The 16788-nt window shown below is 40.9% G+C and overlaps 1 protein-coding gene across 2 annotated transcripts in view; it reads left to right on the top strand.

Moving 5' to 3' along the window:
• Ptdss1 (phosphatidylserine synthase 1) overlaps nucleotides 1-16788 on the top strand; it is a 59607-nt gene that overhangs the window by 30575 nt on the left and 12244 nt on the right. For both annotated transcript variants that reach the window (XM_071602226.1, XM_027948517.2), the window contains exons 5-9: nucleotides 2184-2342; nucleotides 5681-5832; nucleotides 8831-8972; nucleotides 11097-11209; nucleotides 14056-14121. In XM_071602226.1, the coding sequence (XP_071458327.1) occupies nucleotides 2184-2342; nucleotides 5681-5832; nucleotides 8831-8972; nucleotides 11097-11209; nucleotides 14056-14121 (632 nt within the window). The remainder of the gene's footprint in view (nucleotides 1-2183; nucleotides 2343-5680; nucleotides 5833-8830; nucleotides 8973-11096; nucleotides 11210-14055; nucleotides 14122-16788) is intronic.

The raw sequence follows: 16788 nt of genomic DNA, 5'->3' as shown, positions 1-16788 counted from the left end.
GTCAATACCCTGACCTGTAGTTGAGTTTGGAGACAGAAGAAAGAGTTCAGAATATCAGCTGATTTCTTCCTGTAAATGCTAAGTGGAGCAGATGGCTGTAGACCTGGACCACGTGGGCTTGCTAATACTCCCACCCACAGATTAAGCAGGCCTATCCTCCCCTGGCCCTTTGGACAACTGTAAGCTTCTTCCACAAGGCAGGACCTGACCCACAAGATTTCTGCATGGTTGAGGGAGCAGACAAGATCCTGTGCTGTCAGAAGGCAAATAATTTCCAAAGAGGACTTGGAATCTTTTCTTCTTTTAAAGAAACCATTTCCTCCAAAGGGAGAACAGGACTGGAAGGCTGCAGTGTGCATTAGTGAGATCCATCTAGACTCAAAAGGATGCCTTATCCAACACCCGACTTCCCTGACACACACATGTAGGTGTGCTCACGTGTACACACGTGCACTTTACTACATGCACATAGTATACATAGTTATGCAATTGATATGATTTATGATATTCAATATCATTTTATTTATAAAGAACTGGCTATAGGAAGCACAGGTGGAGACAGGGTGACCAGTTAAATATCTTTCTAATCTTGAGTTGGAGGTGGGTGAAAGTGTGTGGAGGTGGGGACCCAGGTACTTATTATACTATCATATATACGTTTTATATACTTGAAATATTTCACAAACTTAGAAAACTACTGAAGAAGTCTGAGCTAGAAATATTAGTAACAATGAGATAGGTCGAGGAAAGAAAGTTGAAAAGGTAAAATGAATGGGACTTGGTATTTGGTTACATGTTGGGCAATCAAGGGAGGAGGGGTGGGGTCACCAAGATCAGCCTGAGACAGTTTGCAAGGTAAGCTCAATTTATCTTTAGTCACACATACACCTAGACACTTGGCCTCTTTCCAGGCCCTGGCTCTGGGCTGTCCTCAGTTAGAGCCTGTTCATCCTGATTGTTATGCTTATACCTGCTTAGGGCTCCTGCAGCACTACAGCCAGCCTTCTGTGTCTGTGGGTCAACATCCATGGATTCAACCAACTGCAGATCAGAAGTATTCAGAGAAAATTATTGCTCTTTTCTTGGCATTATTACCTAAGCAGCACATTGTAACAACTATTTTCATGGCATTACATCATTTTAGGTACTTGTAGTAATTTACAGATGATTTAAAGAATATGAGAAGATCTGTGTAGATTACATGCAAATACTGAACCATTTTACATGAGGAACTTGAGCATCCTTGAATTTTTATATCCCTGGGATATATTAGGTCAAGGCTGTCATAATCCAATCATTTTGTCTCTAAACTTTCTTGCATTGTCTCGCACATGAGCTTCAGGAGATATCTAATATTGAAACCCTATTAATAGTTAATAGGAATTTTTCCAGTTGACTGATAATAAGTCACAGGCAATAGCTTTCACTACTTTCTATCGGATTAATATGGAAAGAAAGGGTATGAAATAAGTTCCCAAGAAATGTTATATTGTCCTGTAGTTGTCGTAAATATATAATATCTTCAAAACAAAAAGATGCTAAGATGGAACCACAATTCTTAAAAGCATAAGAATTTTTTAATATTTAGATTATGTAGTATCTGATAGTTTTGATCTGGGGCTTATTCTGTCCTCTTCCCATTTCTGAAGTTTAGTGATTAAGCTCTTCCAACATAAACATTTAAGGCTTTACATTTTCCTCAAAATCCTACCTAACTATATCCTTTCAGTTTTGATATGCAGTATTTTTTTTTATTATCATTGGTATTCAATTTTTTAAAGAAATTCTATTATGATTTCTTCAATCTGTGATTTTTAAGAAATGTGTTTTAAATTTCTAAATCTATTGGAATTCTTTAATTACCATTTTCATTACTGGCTTTAACTTAGTTGCTCTGACCTCAGATGATGTGATCTATGCAATGCTACTTTTTAAAGATGTGTTAAGCCTTTGTAAAATTATTTTGCTTCCCATTTTAACCCAGCATTTGCAATTCAGAGTAAAGCAGGTCTTATTTAAGCTCTAGGACTTGTTGATTTACCCAAGAATCTTGTTATTAAAACTTTTCTATTAATGGATCAGCACCTACATTACTTGTCAGGGGCAGTTCTTACTCACTGTCTGAACCCAGAAAGCCCATAGGTTCTGGAGTTCCATTGATCGTTTCCCTTCATGTTCAACAGGAGTATGCTGTGAACTGCCACGTGATCACCTGGGAGAGGATCGTTAGCCATTTTGATATATTTGCATTTGGGCATTTCTGGGGTTGGGCCATGAAGGCCTTGTTGATCCGAAGTTATGGTCTCTGCTGGACAATCAGTATTACCTGGGAGCTTACTGAGGTAAGAAGTGGGGGTGGGGGTTCCCAGGACGAAACATTGTGTACACTTTATGTGTAGGAAGAAAAAGGTTGTCAGGTAGCAGTCAATCCATTCTCCAGCCCCCATGGTGGAAATGTATTTACACCATCCCATGAGACTCTTTTAGATCTTTGTTTAAAAAAACAAAAACTAAACAAAAGCCACCTTGTTCACTTAATGAAATGTATTTCTATCCCACCAGTCTTAAAGAGAAACAAATGAAATCAAGTGAAAGAATAAAGTGAAATTCCCAAGTGAGACACATAAATGGTAATGAGGGAAATCTGCTTAGAAGTAAACAGGTTGGTTAACCCACTCAGCTGTTTTCCAGTCTGAGACAAAAAGGTGTTCAGAAATGTCAAGGGCATCCAAAGGGGTTTTATAGCTGAAAAATGAATTTCCAATAGAGTTATTTGTCTCATTTAATTAATGAAAGAGATATATTCTTTAAAAACTATTAGTGAAATTGGGGGAACTAATTCATTATTGCTCAATTTTACATTATTCATCATTCCCAGAGAACAAAATTTGACCACGTGCACAGTGTATTCCTCAATGCCTGTCGCTGACCCAATCCCAACCTAGAGAAGTGTGCCAGTTAAATATGGCTTCTATTACTGTAACTCTCACATCTTTGGAGACTTGGAAGTCTGAGGTCAAGGTGTGGGCAGCGTTGGTTTCTTCTGAGGACTGTTGTGGAGAATCTTCTGAGGCCTATCCCACCCTCTCGCAGTTTGCTCTCCATCTTCAACATTCCTTGACTTGTAGATGCACCCTGCCTTCCTAATCAGGTGGCATTTCCCCTGTGTCTCCGAGCCTTCCTTCTTATTCTTTTTATAAGGACACCAGTTATAATGGATTGGGGGGCTCACTCCAGTCCAGTTCAACCTCATCTTAACTACATGAGCAACAGCTTCTTTTCCAAATAAATTCACCTTCTGAAGAGTTGGCATTTAGGGCTTCAGTGTAGATATTTTCAGGGAACATAATTCAGATCATCATGACTGTGCCCAACACCTTATATGTCACCGTGAATCATCAGGATGGACAGGGAAAGGCAGTGGGTATCTATCCACTCCCATTGTATGGAGAAGGATCCGGAGTTCTGAGCCTCACTTCCTTGGTTGAGCCAGGATACATTCCATAACCAAGTTCCTGTCTTTGCACCGCATCCTGCCTCAGAATGCAGTCATCTTCCTAACCCAACTGCCCGGCTTTGGGTAAGGCACCAGGGCTTACCAGCTCCCTTTTTCCCTCTCACTAGCTCTCTAGACTTCTATCCTTTCTTTCCTGCTCCCCAGTGTCCTATGGTCCTCAGGTCCTGTGACTCTTTGTTAAACATTTCTACAGTCCAAAGGAGTCTTCTCATCCCTCTGCTCCCGCTCCTGTCTGATCGACCATGTCTCTTGTCTGAAGTGCTTGTCTTCGCACTACTTATTGCCAAATAAGTCCTTTTCAGCCCTCCACCAGATCAAGACCTGTCCTCCTAAGACCTCTTTATTGTTTGTCCCTTGCTCTTAAAATAGAATCCAGACTTCTGAGCCAGGCAGAGAGGCCCAGAGGGGACCTAACCACTGCCTCCCAGCCCAGTCCCAGTGAGCCTCTCTCTCCCTCAACCTCTGTGCTCCTCCATTTCAAAAGTCGTTTGCTTTTTCCCACCAGAGCCCTTCACTTATCCTCACTGCTTCTCGCTCCCCTCACCTCCTAGTCTCCTGTTGCCAGGGCTCAGCTACTGAAGGAAAATTTCCCTGCTCCTCCACTATCTGTGCTCCATTTAGACACATGGTAGGTGTGTCTTTAGCCTCCAGGGGGCAAGGCTCATGTCTCTGTGTTTCCAGGCCCAGGTACTCTGCCATACACATGGCTGGTGCAATTTCCATAGTGAATGAATGAAGGTGACAGCCAGCTCCTCAGACTCAGTCCCTTGGGGCCCATCTTGCCCCAGAATCTGGTACCTTCCAGAAAGCCCCTATGCTAAAGGTGTTCTCCACCATTACTTCTATGCATAGTTTTATTCCAGCAAACATGCTGCCGGCTTCTGCAGTTTCTCTCTTCCTTGTCCAAAGGCCAGTGTTCAAGTTCCACCTTGCATTTGAAACCTGGGAATACACTTCAGGGGTAGTGTGAAGCCCACCAGGGTAAGAATGCAGTGATAAGCCATCACATGTAATGGCTGTCCTGAAGCTTCTCAGTGACAGATGCATCAAAAAGAAAAATTTCTCATGTCTGTATGTTGTCTGTCGCTTACAAAATGCTCTGTGGAAACTTTTAACTTTGCACTATTTATTCTATTACTTCAGAGGTTTGCGATGGCATGGAGTGTCTTTCCAGAGACTCTCTGGCCTGGGCTTTGTGATTTCACCTTCCTTCTTAGGTTGGGCCTTCACACAGCAGGGCATGCTGCTCTGGGCACAGCTAATCCACCCTTTATTTTAAATGAAACGGTTTCTAAAGAGACTTTTGTTCACCTTTTGAACACCCTTTACTACTCACCCCATCTGGACCATCTCCATCTCCATCTGCACCTCTTGAAATCAGTCATTCATGAACTGATGTTGTGACTCCAATATGACTCCCTTCCAGAAGGCTTCCCCAGTTGCCCTCAGTCAGAGTGGATCTGCCGTGTTCCCACTGCGTTCCATTCACATCAGCTTTATAACACTTACCTCAGTCTACCTGCCTTTGTGGTCTGGATATCTGGATGCACATCTCACCCCTCCCCTGAGATCAGCTGCTGTGGCTTACTTTGTCTCACCACTGTGCACATGATGGGTGCCTAAAAAGGACTGTCATCATTGGGAGTTGGTCAGTGTGGGATGTCCTGGCGAGCTGTCAGTTCCCTGCATTATGTCGTCGAGATCTCATCTTTTAGCATTTGTAATTTTTCCCTCTGATTTATCTATACACCTATGGAATATTTCTGAAATACACAGCTTGAATTCTAAAGCTGATAATTTTTGAGAACTGTACCAGCACTTTGTTGTCAGATATGAAAACTGTCTTCTTCCCCTCTCAGATCCTCGTTGTGTTGTCATCAGCCAAGGTAATTCATTGGTAATCTGTTTTTAAAGAGGTGCCATTGTGTCTTTAAAAGCCCAATGTTTTAAAAAAGAGAGCTATTTGATAAATGTTGTTTGTAAACCATGTGCAATATAAAAAGCAAGAACCAGATTACAGACCTGGTATGGTGGTTTTCTTATTGTTAAGAAAAAATACAATAACATTTTCTGAAACAAATCATTGTTAAGAGGAAATGTATCATTCTGCATGGTACCCCAGTTTTGGCTTTTTTCCCAACCTTCATCTCTTGTGTTCCTCAGCTTTTCTTCATGCATCTTCTGCCCAATTTTGCTGAGTGCTGGTGGGACCAAGTCATTCTGGACATCCTGTTGTGCAATGGAGGCGGCATCTGGCTGGGCATGGTGGTTTGCCGGTTTTTAGAGATGAGGACTTACCACTGGGCAAGCTTCAAGTGAGTCCTTCTTTTTGGACGTTAGTCACAGTGTTGTAATCTATGTTTAATTGCTTTACAAGGAGTCATGTTTAGTGTCATCCTTAATGCCAAGGAATAAAATTTCATAACAGCAATTAAAACTCAAAATGATTATAAACCTGATTTCAAGCATCTGTCCAGAAAATGGTATCATTTACAATTTTCTCTTTTTCACTTTCTGTGTTTAGAGGGTCCTAACAGCCTCTAGATTCAAAGTGCTTCTTAAATCCATCTCTTCCTGCAGATCCCTACTGCCTCAGCCTGTAGTCTGACTCCCATCCCTACCTTAGTTGGTCCCCTGTCCCTGAAGAAAACCCTGCTCACACCATTGCTTGAGTGAACTACTTCAGAATGTCAGGTTTATTGGGTCAGGACCCTGTGGTGGCTTCTCATGGTCTTTAAGGACAAATTGTGCCTCATGGGCTGGGATGGGAGGACCCTTCTCCATGCCTTTTCCAGCACCTGATACTCTGTGGCCAAAACACACTCCTTCCTCTGTACCTTTGACCCATATTCCCTAGAACCAGGTTGCTTGTGTCATTTTCTTTGCTGACTCAGCTCACTTGCTACCCCTTCCGGAAGCTGTCCCTGACTCTAGTGTTAAGCTGTATGCCCCTCTTCTGTGCTTCCCGGGAGGGCAGTACATGCCACCACCCTTGCTTTATTCTGCTTAGTGCAACTGGCTTCTCAGTTTATGGCAGGCACCATGCCATTGATGAGGAAGAAAGAACTGTGATGGTGATAAGGAAAGTAGTTGTTTTCATTGTATTTAGAATTTTGTTTATTTCATATAACAAAATAGGAGCATTTTTCATATCATTCGGTATTCTTCAAAACATGATTTTAAAGGGATTCTTCATATCCTGTCAGACAGAATAATCATAAAGTATTAACCAGTTCCCTTTCTAGTCCCTTAGTTGTTTCAAGGTTTTTGCTTTCATAAAGGCAAGAGTGAACATTCTTAGACATATTTTTGTGTGTATCTCTGATTTTCTTATATGAATCAATTCATGCTGTCACCTATTGTGTATGTGTGTATTATATACACACAAACACACACACATATATTCACTGTTTTCTTCAAATTTATTTTAAACCTATGCCAATTTTACCTCCCATAAAATTGTGGGATAATGGATTTCCAGGTTTTTTTGTTTTCTCTTTTATTGGTGCTTCTTATGGTTGAAGGATATTAATACTTTGTTGTAACTGTGACTTTATTTTCCATTTTGTTATCCCCTTTATGATCTAGTGTATCATGGATTTTTTATTTAATGTCAAAATTTTTTTCATCTTTTTGTTCACGTAATATTAACCCATATTTTCTTCTAGTTTCTTAATGGTTGTCTTTTTATTATTATAAGGAATTTACAAAATCTCATTTCATATTTATTTCATGTTTTAGCCTTGGACTAACCAGTTTTCCTGTCTCTTTTAGTAATCGTTCTCTCTTTGGCCACTGATTTTGACCGGACATTTTAAGGTTGGAAGGCAGTAAATAATGTGACAACATAGTCACTGGGCTAGATGTTGCTGCAGGCAAATTGTATAAGTAGCGTCTCTGCTGAGCCTTCCATCAGGGTAGTCACTGTTATTCTCTTCATTCTAGGGGTGAAGATACTATGGCTGGTATTTAGTGATTTGGTTAAGGACACACAGCTAGAAACAGTGGAGTCTGGATTTGTATCAGACAGATTCTTTAAACACAGCCACCTGGCTTTCCTGTTTTTATACATTTATGCTTCAAATTCAACTCTAGAATCATTTTGCCAAGATGCCAAAATATAAATCCAACTATTAAAAAAAAAGAAAATTAAGAGTTTTCTTATAAAACATTTGATGTATAAATGAATGTAGGTTAATTTAACTTGAATGAACCTCTTCACTACATTAAATATTCTGCTTCTGGATTCTGCAGTATCTCTGTCCTTTCTTTTAGGTTTTTCCATGCACTCTCACCCTTTTTAAAATATGCATCCTCCACAGTTCTTGTTAGTTTGGGGGCAGTCTCTGTTTTTGTTGCTTTTGTGCTGCGAACCTTATTGCTGTGACATTTTCCCAGTATGACCTTGATGATAAGTGGATGGGTAAAGGGACAGACTTGGTGTCCTCCACTTTCCCCTGTCCCCTTCCCCCCTGGAAAAAAGACCTGAGTTGTTGATACTTGTGCCTTTTGCACTTAGCACAGTGTCTGAGTCAGAAAGGTCCTTGATGTCAATATTTGTTGAACTAAAGGTTCTCTTCCAGGCATTAGATGATATTTGCCTTGGATTTTGGCTCTCCTGTACTAGTCTGGAATCTACATTATTCTGATGTTTATAAGGTCAACTTACATCAGCCAGCTTCTCTATCTCTCTCTGGCAGCCTAAATGTTCTTATTTGTAAAATGTGGGACTATTTTTATCGTGGGTGTGTGCAACTTTTAATTGAATGACTTCTAGAGTTAAAACTAAGAAATGTTAAGTACCCTGTTCAACAACCCAAACAGTTCACATCTCTTGAGAAGAAATAGGGTAAAGAAATGACGTGGGCGGTCTCAAGACTATGAGAGTATGTCATTGTATCAAAACATACCCCAGGGAGACAAAACGGTGGCAGGAATGGTGTCCTTGCCAGCATCCCAGTTCTTCCTGGGCTGGTTCCAGATTATCGTCTTTAACAACTCTTTGCTTCTTTTGTCACACTTTATAAATTAAGACCTCTCCTAACTCCACAGTACCCTGACCACAGCCACAGTTGCCGTGCAATGCCCTTCCTGTCATTGCTGAAATTCCCCATCCAGTGTGCTTTGGTCACCTGCCCCACCTGTGAACAGACAGACCTTTGTCTGAGGCTATTCAAGTAGAAAGGAATCTTTCAATTCTGGCATTTGCTATAAAATCATCAATGCAGTTTTTCTCTTGGTGTGTGTCCTCTCCCTGCCCCTCCCCCTTTCTTTCCTCTTTGAATTTTCACTTGAGCTTTTCTCTTTTTACAGGGACATCCATACCACCACCGGGAAGATCAAACGAGCTGTGCTGCAGTTCACCCCTGCTAGCTGGACCTATGTCAGATGGTTTGATCCCAAATCTTCTTTTCAGAGAGTGGCTGGAATATACCTTTTCATGATCATTTGGCAGGTATTTTTTTTTAGATGCCCATAACTAGGGAACAAAGATTAACCTTCTAGGAATTTAGAAGTGATGTTAATTTACATTGCATATGAGCTAGAAAATTTAAAAGAGATGATGTTCGCAGCTAGCATGTAGAATAATTAACCAGCATGATGTCGTCATTTCTAAAGTCTTGCTTGGTTCTGAAGACGTTTTAAAATATGAGTCTTTGAAACAGATTAATTCCCTGAAAAAGGTCACATTTGGCATCCATCACCCAATGAATTAGGTATCAGATTTTTAGAGTATGATAATTTTCAATATCAAAGGAATAAATGAGAAGGCTCTTCTCACATCCCTAATTTATGAGTGATATTCAGAATTGTTCCTTGGTTGTTCCCACTTTAGACAATGTGTAGGGAGCTGAATTTGCTTTCTGCTGCCTGTGAGGGCTCTTTTAATGGTAAGTCTTCAGAGTAATGTCCCCAGTGGTGAGAAACTATTGTTCCCAGTGCATTGTTATTAATATAATGGAAGTAATCCAGACAGCCAGAGATCTTGACAAAGGATTCTCAGACATCTCTGATTTCTAGGGATAGCCTCTTTATTGAGCCTCCTGTCCCTAGGTGGTTTCTCAACTTTTGGAGACTCATCAAGGGAAACCAGCTTTTGCCTGAAAGACCTTTCAGCATCAGCAGAAATTATATTTTGAACATATAAGCACAACATACTCCCAGTGAAAAGAAACTATTAGTAGAATCACTTTTAAGGCAATCTTCCTTCTTCATACCTAGGAAATAGCAGTGCCCATCTCAATAAATGGAGTTTATGTGCACAGAAGTATAATGAATAGTTTAATAACCACCATGGTTTGGAGAAGTCAATATAAAGAGCCTTCCATATTCGTAGGTTCCGCATCTGTAGATCCAACCAACTGCAGAGGGAAAATATTTGGAAAAAAAAAAATCATGTTTATACTGAACATGTACAGAAGTTTTTTTTGTCACTGTTCCCTAAACAATAATGATTTATATTGCATTTACACTGTATGAGTTATTTTAAGTAACCTAGAGATGATTTAAGGTATATGGGAGGATGAGCATACCTTATATGTTAAATAGCAGGTTTCCATATTCATGGGTGTCCAGAACCAATCGCCCATGGATACGGAGGGATACCTCTATAAAAAATGTGACTGTAAGATGCATAGGGATTAAGCTTTGCTTTATCAGGGAAAATGTAACAGAAGGTTGAATTTAAGGAAGGGCGGTTGGATTTGTGAGGGAGAGAGAGTGTAGTTCTAGAATGGAGTACCCTGGCAGCATTCCATGGGGCACACCTTCCCCAGGGCTGTGAGCCCTGTGTTACCATCAGTTCCCCATATATGATGTGAATTATTATGCTATTTTTAGTTTATATCCTCAAAGTCAGTGCTATGGGAAAACAGCATGTGTTTTATGTAATTGCCAGTCCATATGATGTGACCGCAAAGCACAGTGACCTTTCTGTGGTCTCTGCCCTTTGTTTGAGATCTGGAACCCAGCTCTGGAAGGAGAATAACCACATTTCAGCCACAATCTTCTGAGCTGCTGCCAAGGGCTCATCATGGTGCACTGCACTAAGATGCTGACCCCAGGAAAAGTACCCCTGCCCTGGGTGAAACTTGGACGACCTGCCACATCCTGTGGTCAAGGATTTACCCCATCCCAGGCATGTGCTCCCTGAGCACACAGTCATCTCTCTGTACAAGTTTTCTTATCTATAGCTGGACTTCCTTTAGACTTGGCCTGGTTTCTGTAAGGCCATGCAAGTATTCCACACACCTGTATCATGTTTTCTGCTGTGTTTAAAGCATTTTTCTCCTACTGTTCCAATAGATCACACACATGAACCAAGTGACAACCATGCAAAGAGCTATTGCCTTGAGCCCTTGTGTGCCCCACCCCCACCCTCAGGCCCCCAGTTGGTCAGTGGTCATGTTGTCCTGGTGGTTTCTGGTTTGAACAGCAACCCCAGGAAGACCCCACACATTTTCTGAAAATGCTTTGAACATATCACTTATTTTTATCTGTAGAATGTCTGTTTAAGGAATATATGCTTATAATTTAGCATGACATACCAGGGTGACAAATCTCGCCTCCTTTTTTTCAGCTGACTGAGTTGAATACCTTTTTCTTGAAGCACATCTTTGTGTTCCAAGCCAGCCATCCATTAAGTTGGTGTAGAATTCTCTTCATCGGCTGCATCACGGCTCCCACAGTGAGGTAATTGTGTTTAGCCCGACTGTCATTTGAGGACATTAACCGCTTTAAGTTCTCCTGTCTGGCATCAGGGAAGTCACACCAACTAGCAGATTTCCCATGAAAATACTATTCTGATGACTTACACATCCAGAATATGAAGAAAATGTTTGTTCTCAAATCTCAGCATGTTATTGGGGATTTAAAAAAAATAGTGAATAATCCATGCCACACTAGTAGTTCTATTCATTATTTTCAAATCCCTTTACCATCTTTCACTGATAGTCTTCTTTTATCCTTTCATGACCTATTTTTAAAAAATTGTTAGTAGTGACAGGTTTCTTAAAATGAAATTAATGGAAAGTATAAAAGTTTTTATGATAGAAGTCAGAAATGACATTATTTTTATAATGAGACTTTATTAGCTTTTTTAGACTCTGTTAAACTAAATTCCTTTTGGAAAATGGCTTCTTATCGTCATCCAGGACAGCTGTGGGGATGCTGTTATTCTCCTGCCTTCATGTAGGGCCTGGAAAGAGAGGTATTATTCAGAGACTGTTCTTTCCTGATGCTGACTCAGCAAAGCTCAAAGCAAAACATTTTCATTTTTGTTTTATTTTTCCTACATAGAAATGGCATTTGGGTTTTATAACCAATATGGAGTATAGGCCTTGATCAGTAGCAGCATCAAAGATCTTCCAGAGATACAGCTGTAAATTAAGCAGTTAAAAGAGTTCAGAGGGCTAAGATATAGCTCAGTTGGTAGAGTGCTTGCCTAGCATGCAGAAGGCCCTGGATTCAATCCCCAGCACCAAAAAAAAAAAAAAAAAAAAAAAAAAAACCAGCATAGCAGAAAGTGTAGAATTGCTTAGTTTATCGTTTTTGTGTGTGGGTAAACCACATAAGTAGAGGGGTTTACTTGCCAAGAAGAATAGATTTTCACTTTGGTCAAAGAGACCCCCAGCCAGTACCTCTTCATTATCTTAAAAAAAAAAAAAAAAATCCTGGACCGAACAAACCAAATAAGACACTTCTGAGTCTTGTATAATTAAAACCAAAAATTCCATCTCTCTCTTTTGTTAATGAAACAGATAGCAAAGTGACAGTTGGTAAGCCAGCAGCCCTTGGAAACCTTATAGGCCAGTGGCTATTGAAGCCCTTATCTCATAGATGCTGTTTTCCCTGGATAGTTTGGAGTCTTCCTTCCTCTTTTAAATGTAATTTAATTTGAGGCTTCTCAATTCTTTTCAGGAAATATTTAGAGCAATTATTATATAAAATTTGGAACAATCAGCAAAATCAATAAGAGGGGACGGAAATCTCTTTACAAAACAAAATAGCAAGTTGCAACTGTGTTATTGTGAAATCTTAGTATTGTTAAATATTCTATAAGAAAACCTAGAATCTAAAATTTCAATGCTTTGAACTTGTTAAGAGTTCCCTCTAATTTTTTGCCAAATCCTATGAATTTCTATATAGTTCTTTTTTTGCCTAAAAATGAGCCACTTTCTGTGCTTTTATACTGCTTAAGGTAGTTCTCATGGAAGTAAATGCTTTGATGAGTTCCTTGAACAGTGTCTAATGAATTTTAACCCAGATCCTATTTAGCAAATGCCAGACCCTCACAGGAAAGAGAGCTTACAGATTCAGGATAAATCATATACACCATTTTCTTCCTTTTTGATTAAACTGTCACACAAATGTGCTCTGAGAAGATACTGAGAGAACATTATTTTATTTGATAACATAAAGTGCAATATAAGGGGATGGGTACAATCAGCTGAACCCCCAAATGGAAATTAGGTAATGAAAACGTGTCAAGTAAGAAGATAATCTGCATTCTTCATGACAAGGATCCTTCCCTTGGGTCTTTGGGGTAAAGAGGTATTAGCCCACAATGTAATGCAGAAGGTTATGTGCATGTTTATGTGCACTTATTATGAAGCTTTCATCAAATCTTCAAAAGCGTGTTACCCAAAAAAAGATGATGAGCTCGTGGTTCAGATGCTACCTCTGAAGGGGTGGATGATTTGGGGATACTTAGAAGAATCCAAGCCGCACTGTGCTATTTGACAGCCACTCAACACATGTGCCTGTTGAGCACTAGAAATGTGGCCAGTCCCCAGTGAAATGTGCCACGTACATAAATTACACACCAGATTTCAGAGTTAATACAAAAGCAATACAAAACACTTCATTATAATATTTAATATCAGTTTAAATATTGGTTTCAGTGACATAATTTAAATGAATTTTATCTGTCCTCTTTAATCTTTTTAATATGGCAACTGGCAAATTTAAAGTGGCATCAGTGGCTCATATTCTAGTTGTGTTACCATGCTGCTCTGAGTATTTCAATTCCTTTTTCTGATCTCGTCAGCAGTATTCAAAGTCACTGGCATTCAGTGACAGATGCAGCTGGGGTCCCATAAGTTTCTGAGAGCCAAAAATGTGAATGTTTCTTGCTCGATTATCATCAAAATATCAAAAGGTTATCAAAGCAACCTTTGTCCTAGGAGTGCCAGAGGAGGTGACAGATGAACCATGGAGCTGACCCTCTGGAATCACCTCCACAGAGGGAGGCTGAAGTGGCTGCCTGGGCTGCTCTGGCTCAGGGCCAAGGAAATCTTGCTGAGTCAAGACCACCCTGGCCAGCAGGATGGTTCTTAAACTCTGCTCCCCTCCTCTGAATTCTCAGTCTCCTGTAGGAATGTGTGAGTAGGCTCTGGCTTTCTAGCCAGGCAAATAGAACTAGACCAAGCAGGTGGAGCACAGGGGGCAAGGTGGGACCTTCTTTACATTCACTGTCAAAATAATTTTAATTAGAAATTTCCAGAAGCTCTCAATGAATTCCAACTTTGTTCTTTCAGACAGTACTATGCTTACCTCACCGACACACAGTGCAAGCGCGTAGGAACGCAGTGCTGGGTGTTTGGGTGAGTATCTGTCATTGTGGAATTGTCAAAACCATGTCAGCCCCTAAATTTCAGGTGGTATTTCTTGGCCTGTGTTCAGTGCCTCTCAGTGCATTTCTCTATGAAGCCAGGTGAACAAGGTTTGCTATTTTCTTTTTTGTTTTGTTTCTTATGTATCTTTCATTTTTGACAATTCCTTCCCTGATTTACTTGGCAAATTATCGAAAAGATGGTGTAGAAATTGCTCTCTTTTAGAAAAAAAAAATATTAGGAAGTCAGAGAATATTTGCCACATAGAACTCAGACCTTGTCTTATGAAATACACTACAAAAAGAATGGACCAGTAGAATTTCCTCGGAGAATTTCCTCTTGAGTTTGGGGTCTCATCCTCATGTGGGCCTACCTACACTTCATGTTATCTTGACAGCAGAGGACCCCTGGAGACAGCTGTGTGCTATATGCCAAACTATAATTGTATTAGTCAAAGAATTCACACAGCCACATGGTTATAATTTATTGTTTTATTGCATACACAAATGCTTTATCTTAATTTGCTATTATTTAGTATGAAGGAGACTGTGGCTTATCTATTTTGAGCCCCCCCATTAAACTGAGCCCCTTTTTAGTGTTTCGGGAAAGTCATTCTCTACTTAAACATTAATCATTTACCATCTCATTTAGCAACCAGAGTTCCCAAGATCCAGACTTCACATGCCTGAAGCTTTTGTGTCCCAATTGTTGGTGGTAACCCTGCTTCCAGGAATGCTCTGTTCACTGGGGATCTCCTGACCCTTGGCTTGCCAGTTACAGCCACTTTCCCCTGCCCCCACTCAGTGTTGCTGGCACCAAAGACAGGCTGAGCTGAGGGTCAGCAGACCAGTACCGAGTTGGGATCCCTAGTGCCTGCTCCTCAGGAAGCCCACATGTTTATTTGCCTTTTAACCTTGCAAAACCAAGATAAGGATTGCAGCAGGCACCAGACGAGGGGAGGGCTCTGAATTCCAAGGACCTACAACTTGGCCCCCTTGCTCAGTCCAGGAAAAATCAGATATTTACATTTCAACTGAGTAAAGGGGCACGTGGCAGAGCTGTGCAGAGGGAGGCTCCACCCTAGGGCAGGAGGAGGTGGAGGTAGGTGGTATCCCAGCTGGCAGGCTAAACACAGGCTCCCTGTGCCTGGACCTCTGGCCTCAGCCCTGACTAACTGCCATTTGAGTCTTGGTATGAAACAAATGTTAACCTTCCAGAAGATTGTGTTGATCAGGACTCCCCCTAGTGGATGGGGGGCAGTGGCTAGTGGTTAAGGGAGTCCCTGTGCTGTTGGGTTTAGTGCATCTTTGTTCCTATCACTTCTTACCACTGTGCAGATCCTGCCCTGGCCTCTCATTTGGGCTAGTGCTAGAGCCTCCCTGTCCGCTCTTGCCTTTTCCTAACTGCCACCAGAAGGTCATATTCAAATGTAAATCTTATTGGGTTACACCCTGTGCCCCAAACCCTTTAGGGCCCCCCAGACTAAAAGCCAAACATGAGGGTGGCCCTCAAAACCCACATTACCTGAGCCTATTTTGACCCCCTTCCCCTGCCTCTTAGCCCTGCCTATGCCTATAACCCGGGCCTCAGCTATAGATAATCCCATAGCTGGCCTCTCATTTCCTTCTAGTTTTGGCTCAGCTGTCACCTCCTCACAGAGATGTGTCCACAAGCACAGAACTGTTTAGCTAAGACTCCTCTACACCCAGGAGCAGATCAGACCTGCAGTGGCTGACTTGGAAGCACTGGGCTTTCAAAACACTTGAGTTGGCTATGAAGTCAGTTGAGTGGGTCCTGACCAGCATTTTAAAATGAAATAATAGAGCCTGGTGCAGTGGTGCACACCTGGAATCCCAGCAGCTTGGAAGGCTGAGACAGGAGGATCACGAGTTCAAAGCCAACCTCAACAAAAGTGAGGCGCTAAATAGCTCAGTGAGACCTTGTCTCTAAATAAAATACAAAATAGAGCTGGGATGTGGCTCAGTGGTGGAGTGCCCCTGAGTTCAATCCCCAGTACCAAAAAAGAAAGAAAGAAAAAGAAATGGAATAGAAAAATGCCAGAGTAAGATGCCAAAGGAAAGAACAACAATTCAGTTAAAGCTCTTAATTGACTTTATTTTCTATTTTAGAGTCAGGTAATACTTTGTTCTATAAAATAGAGCAGGTGTTTCAAAGAGCAAAGCAGAGGTTGATTTTACAGACAGAAAAGGGCTGAAGAAAGCAGAAACAGAGGAAAAAGTGGATTGGTCATTTCAAAGTTCCTCTCCTCATAATGGGGGACAAGAAGACAGCAATAGGAAAAGAACTGATTAGTTAACATCAGATTACTTGCATTTACCTCTTTTTGTGTGTGTAAGGATTAAGGCAGAAGGAGCTTCATTATCATGCCAGTTAAAACTGGACTGTTTGGGAAGGTTGGTTTTTCTCTCTCCTGGGACTTGAGCATGAGTGACTCCATTTTGATTTTTAGCCTGGCCTGTTGGGACCTTCAGCAGGAGCTTAGTTGAAAACAATGGCTTCCTAAAATTTCTGTTTGACAAAGGAAGCAAAAAACTTTGAGAAACTTATGTTTTAGTGGTGTGACCTGGGTCGAGAGCGGAGGGGTCACAGTGGAAGATGTGTTTCCTGCCCTTTCTAGTCATCTGTCACCATGTTTTA

Source organism: Marmota flaviventris, chromosome 15 (genome assembly GCF_047511675.1).
Source record: "Marmota flaviventris isolate mMarFla1 chromosome 15, mMarFla1.hap1, whole genome shotgun sequence".
In the NCBI taxonomy this organism is placed as follows: Eukaryota; Metazoa; Chordata; class Mammalia; order Rodentia; family Sciuridae; genus Marmota; species Marmota flaviventris.
The sequence above is the reverse complement of the archived record's forward strand: the minus strand, read 5'-3'. Positions and strand labels throughout refer to the sequence as shown.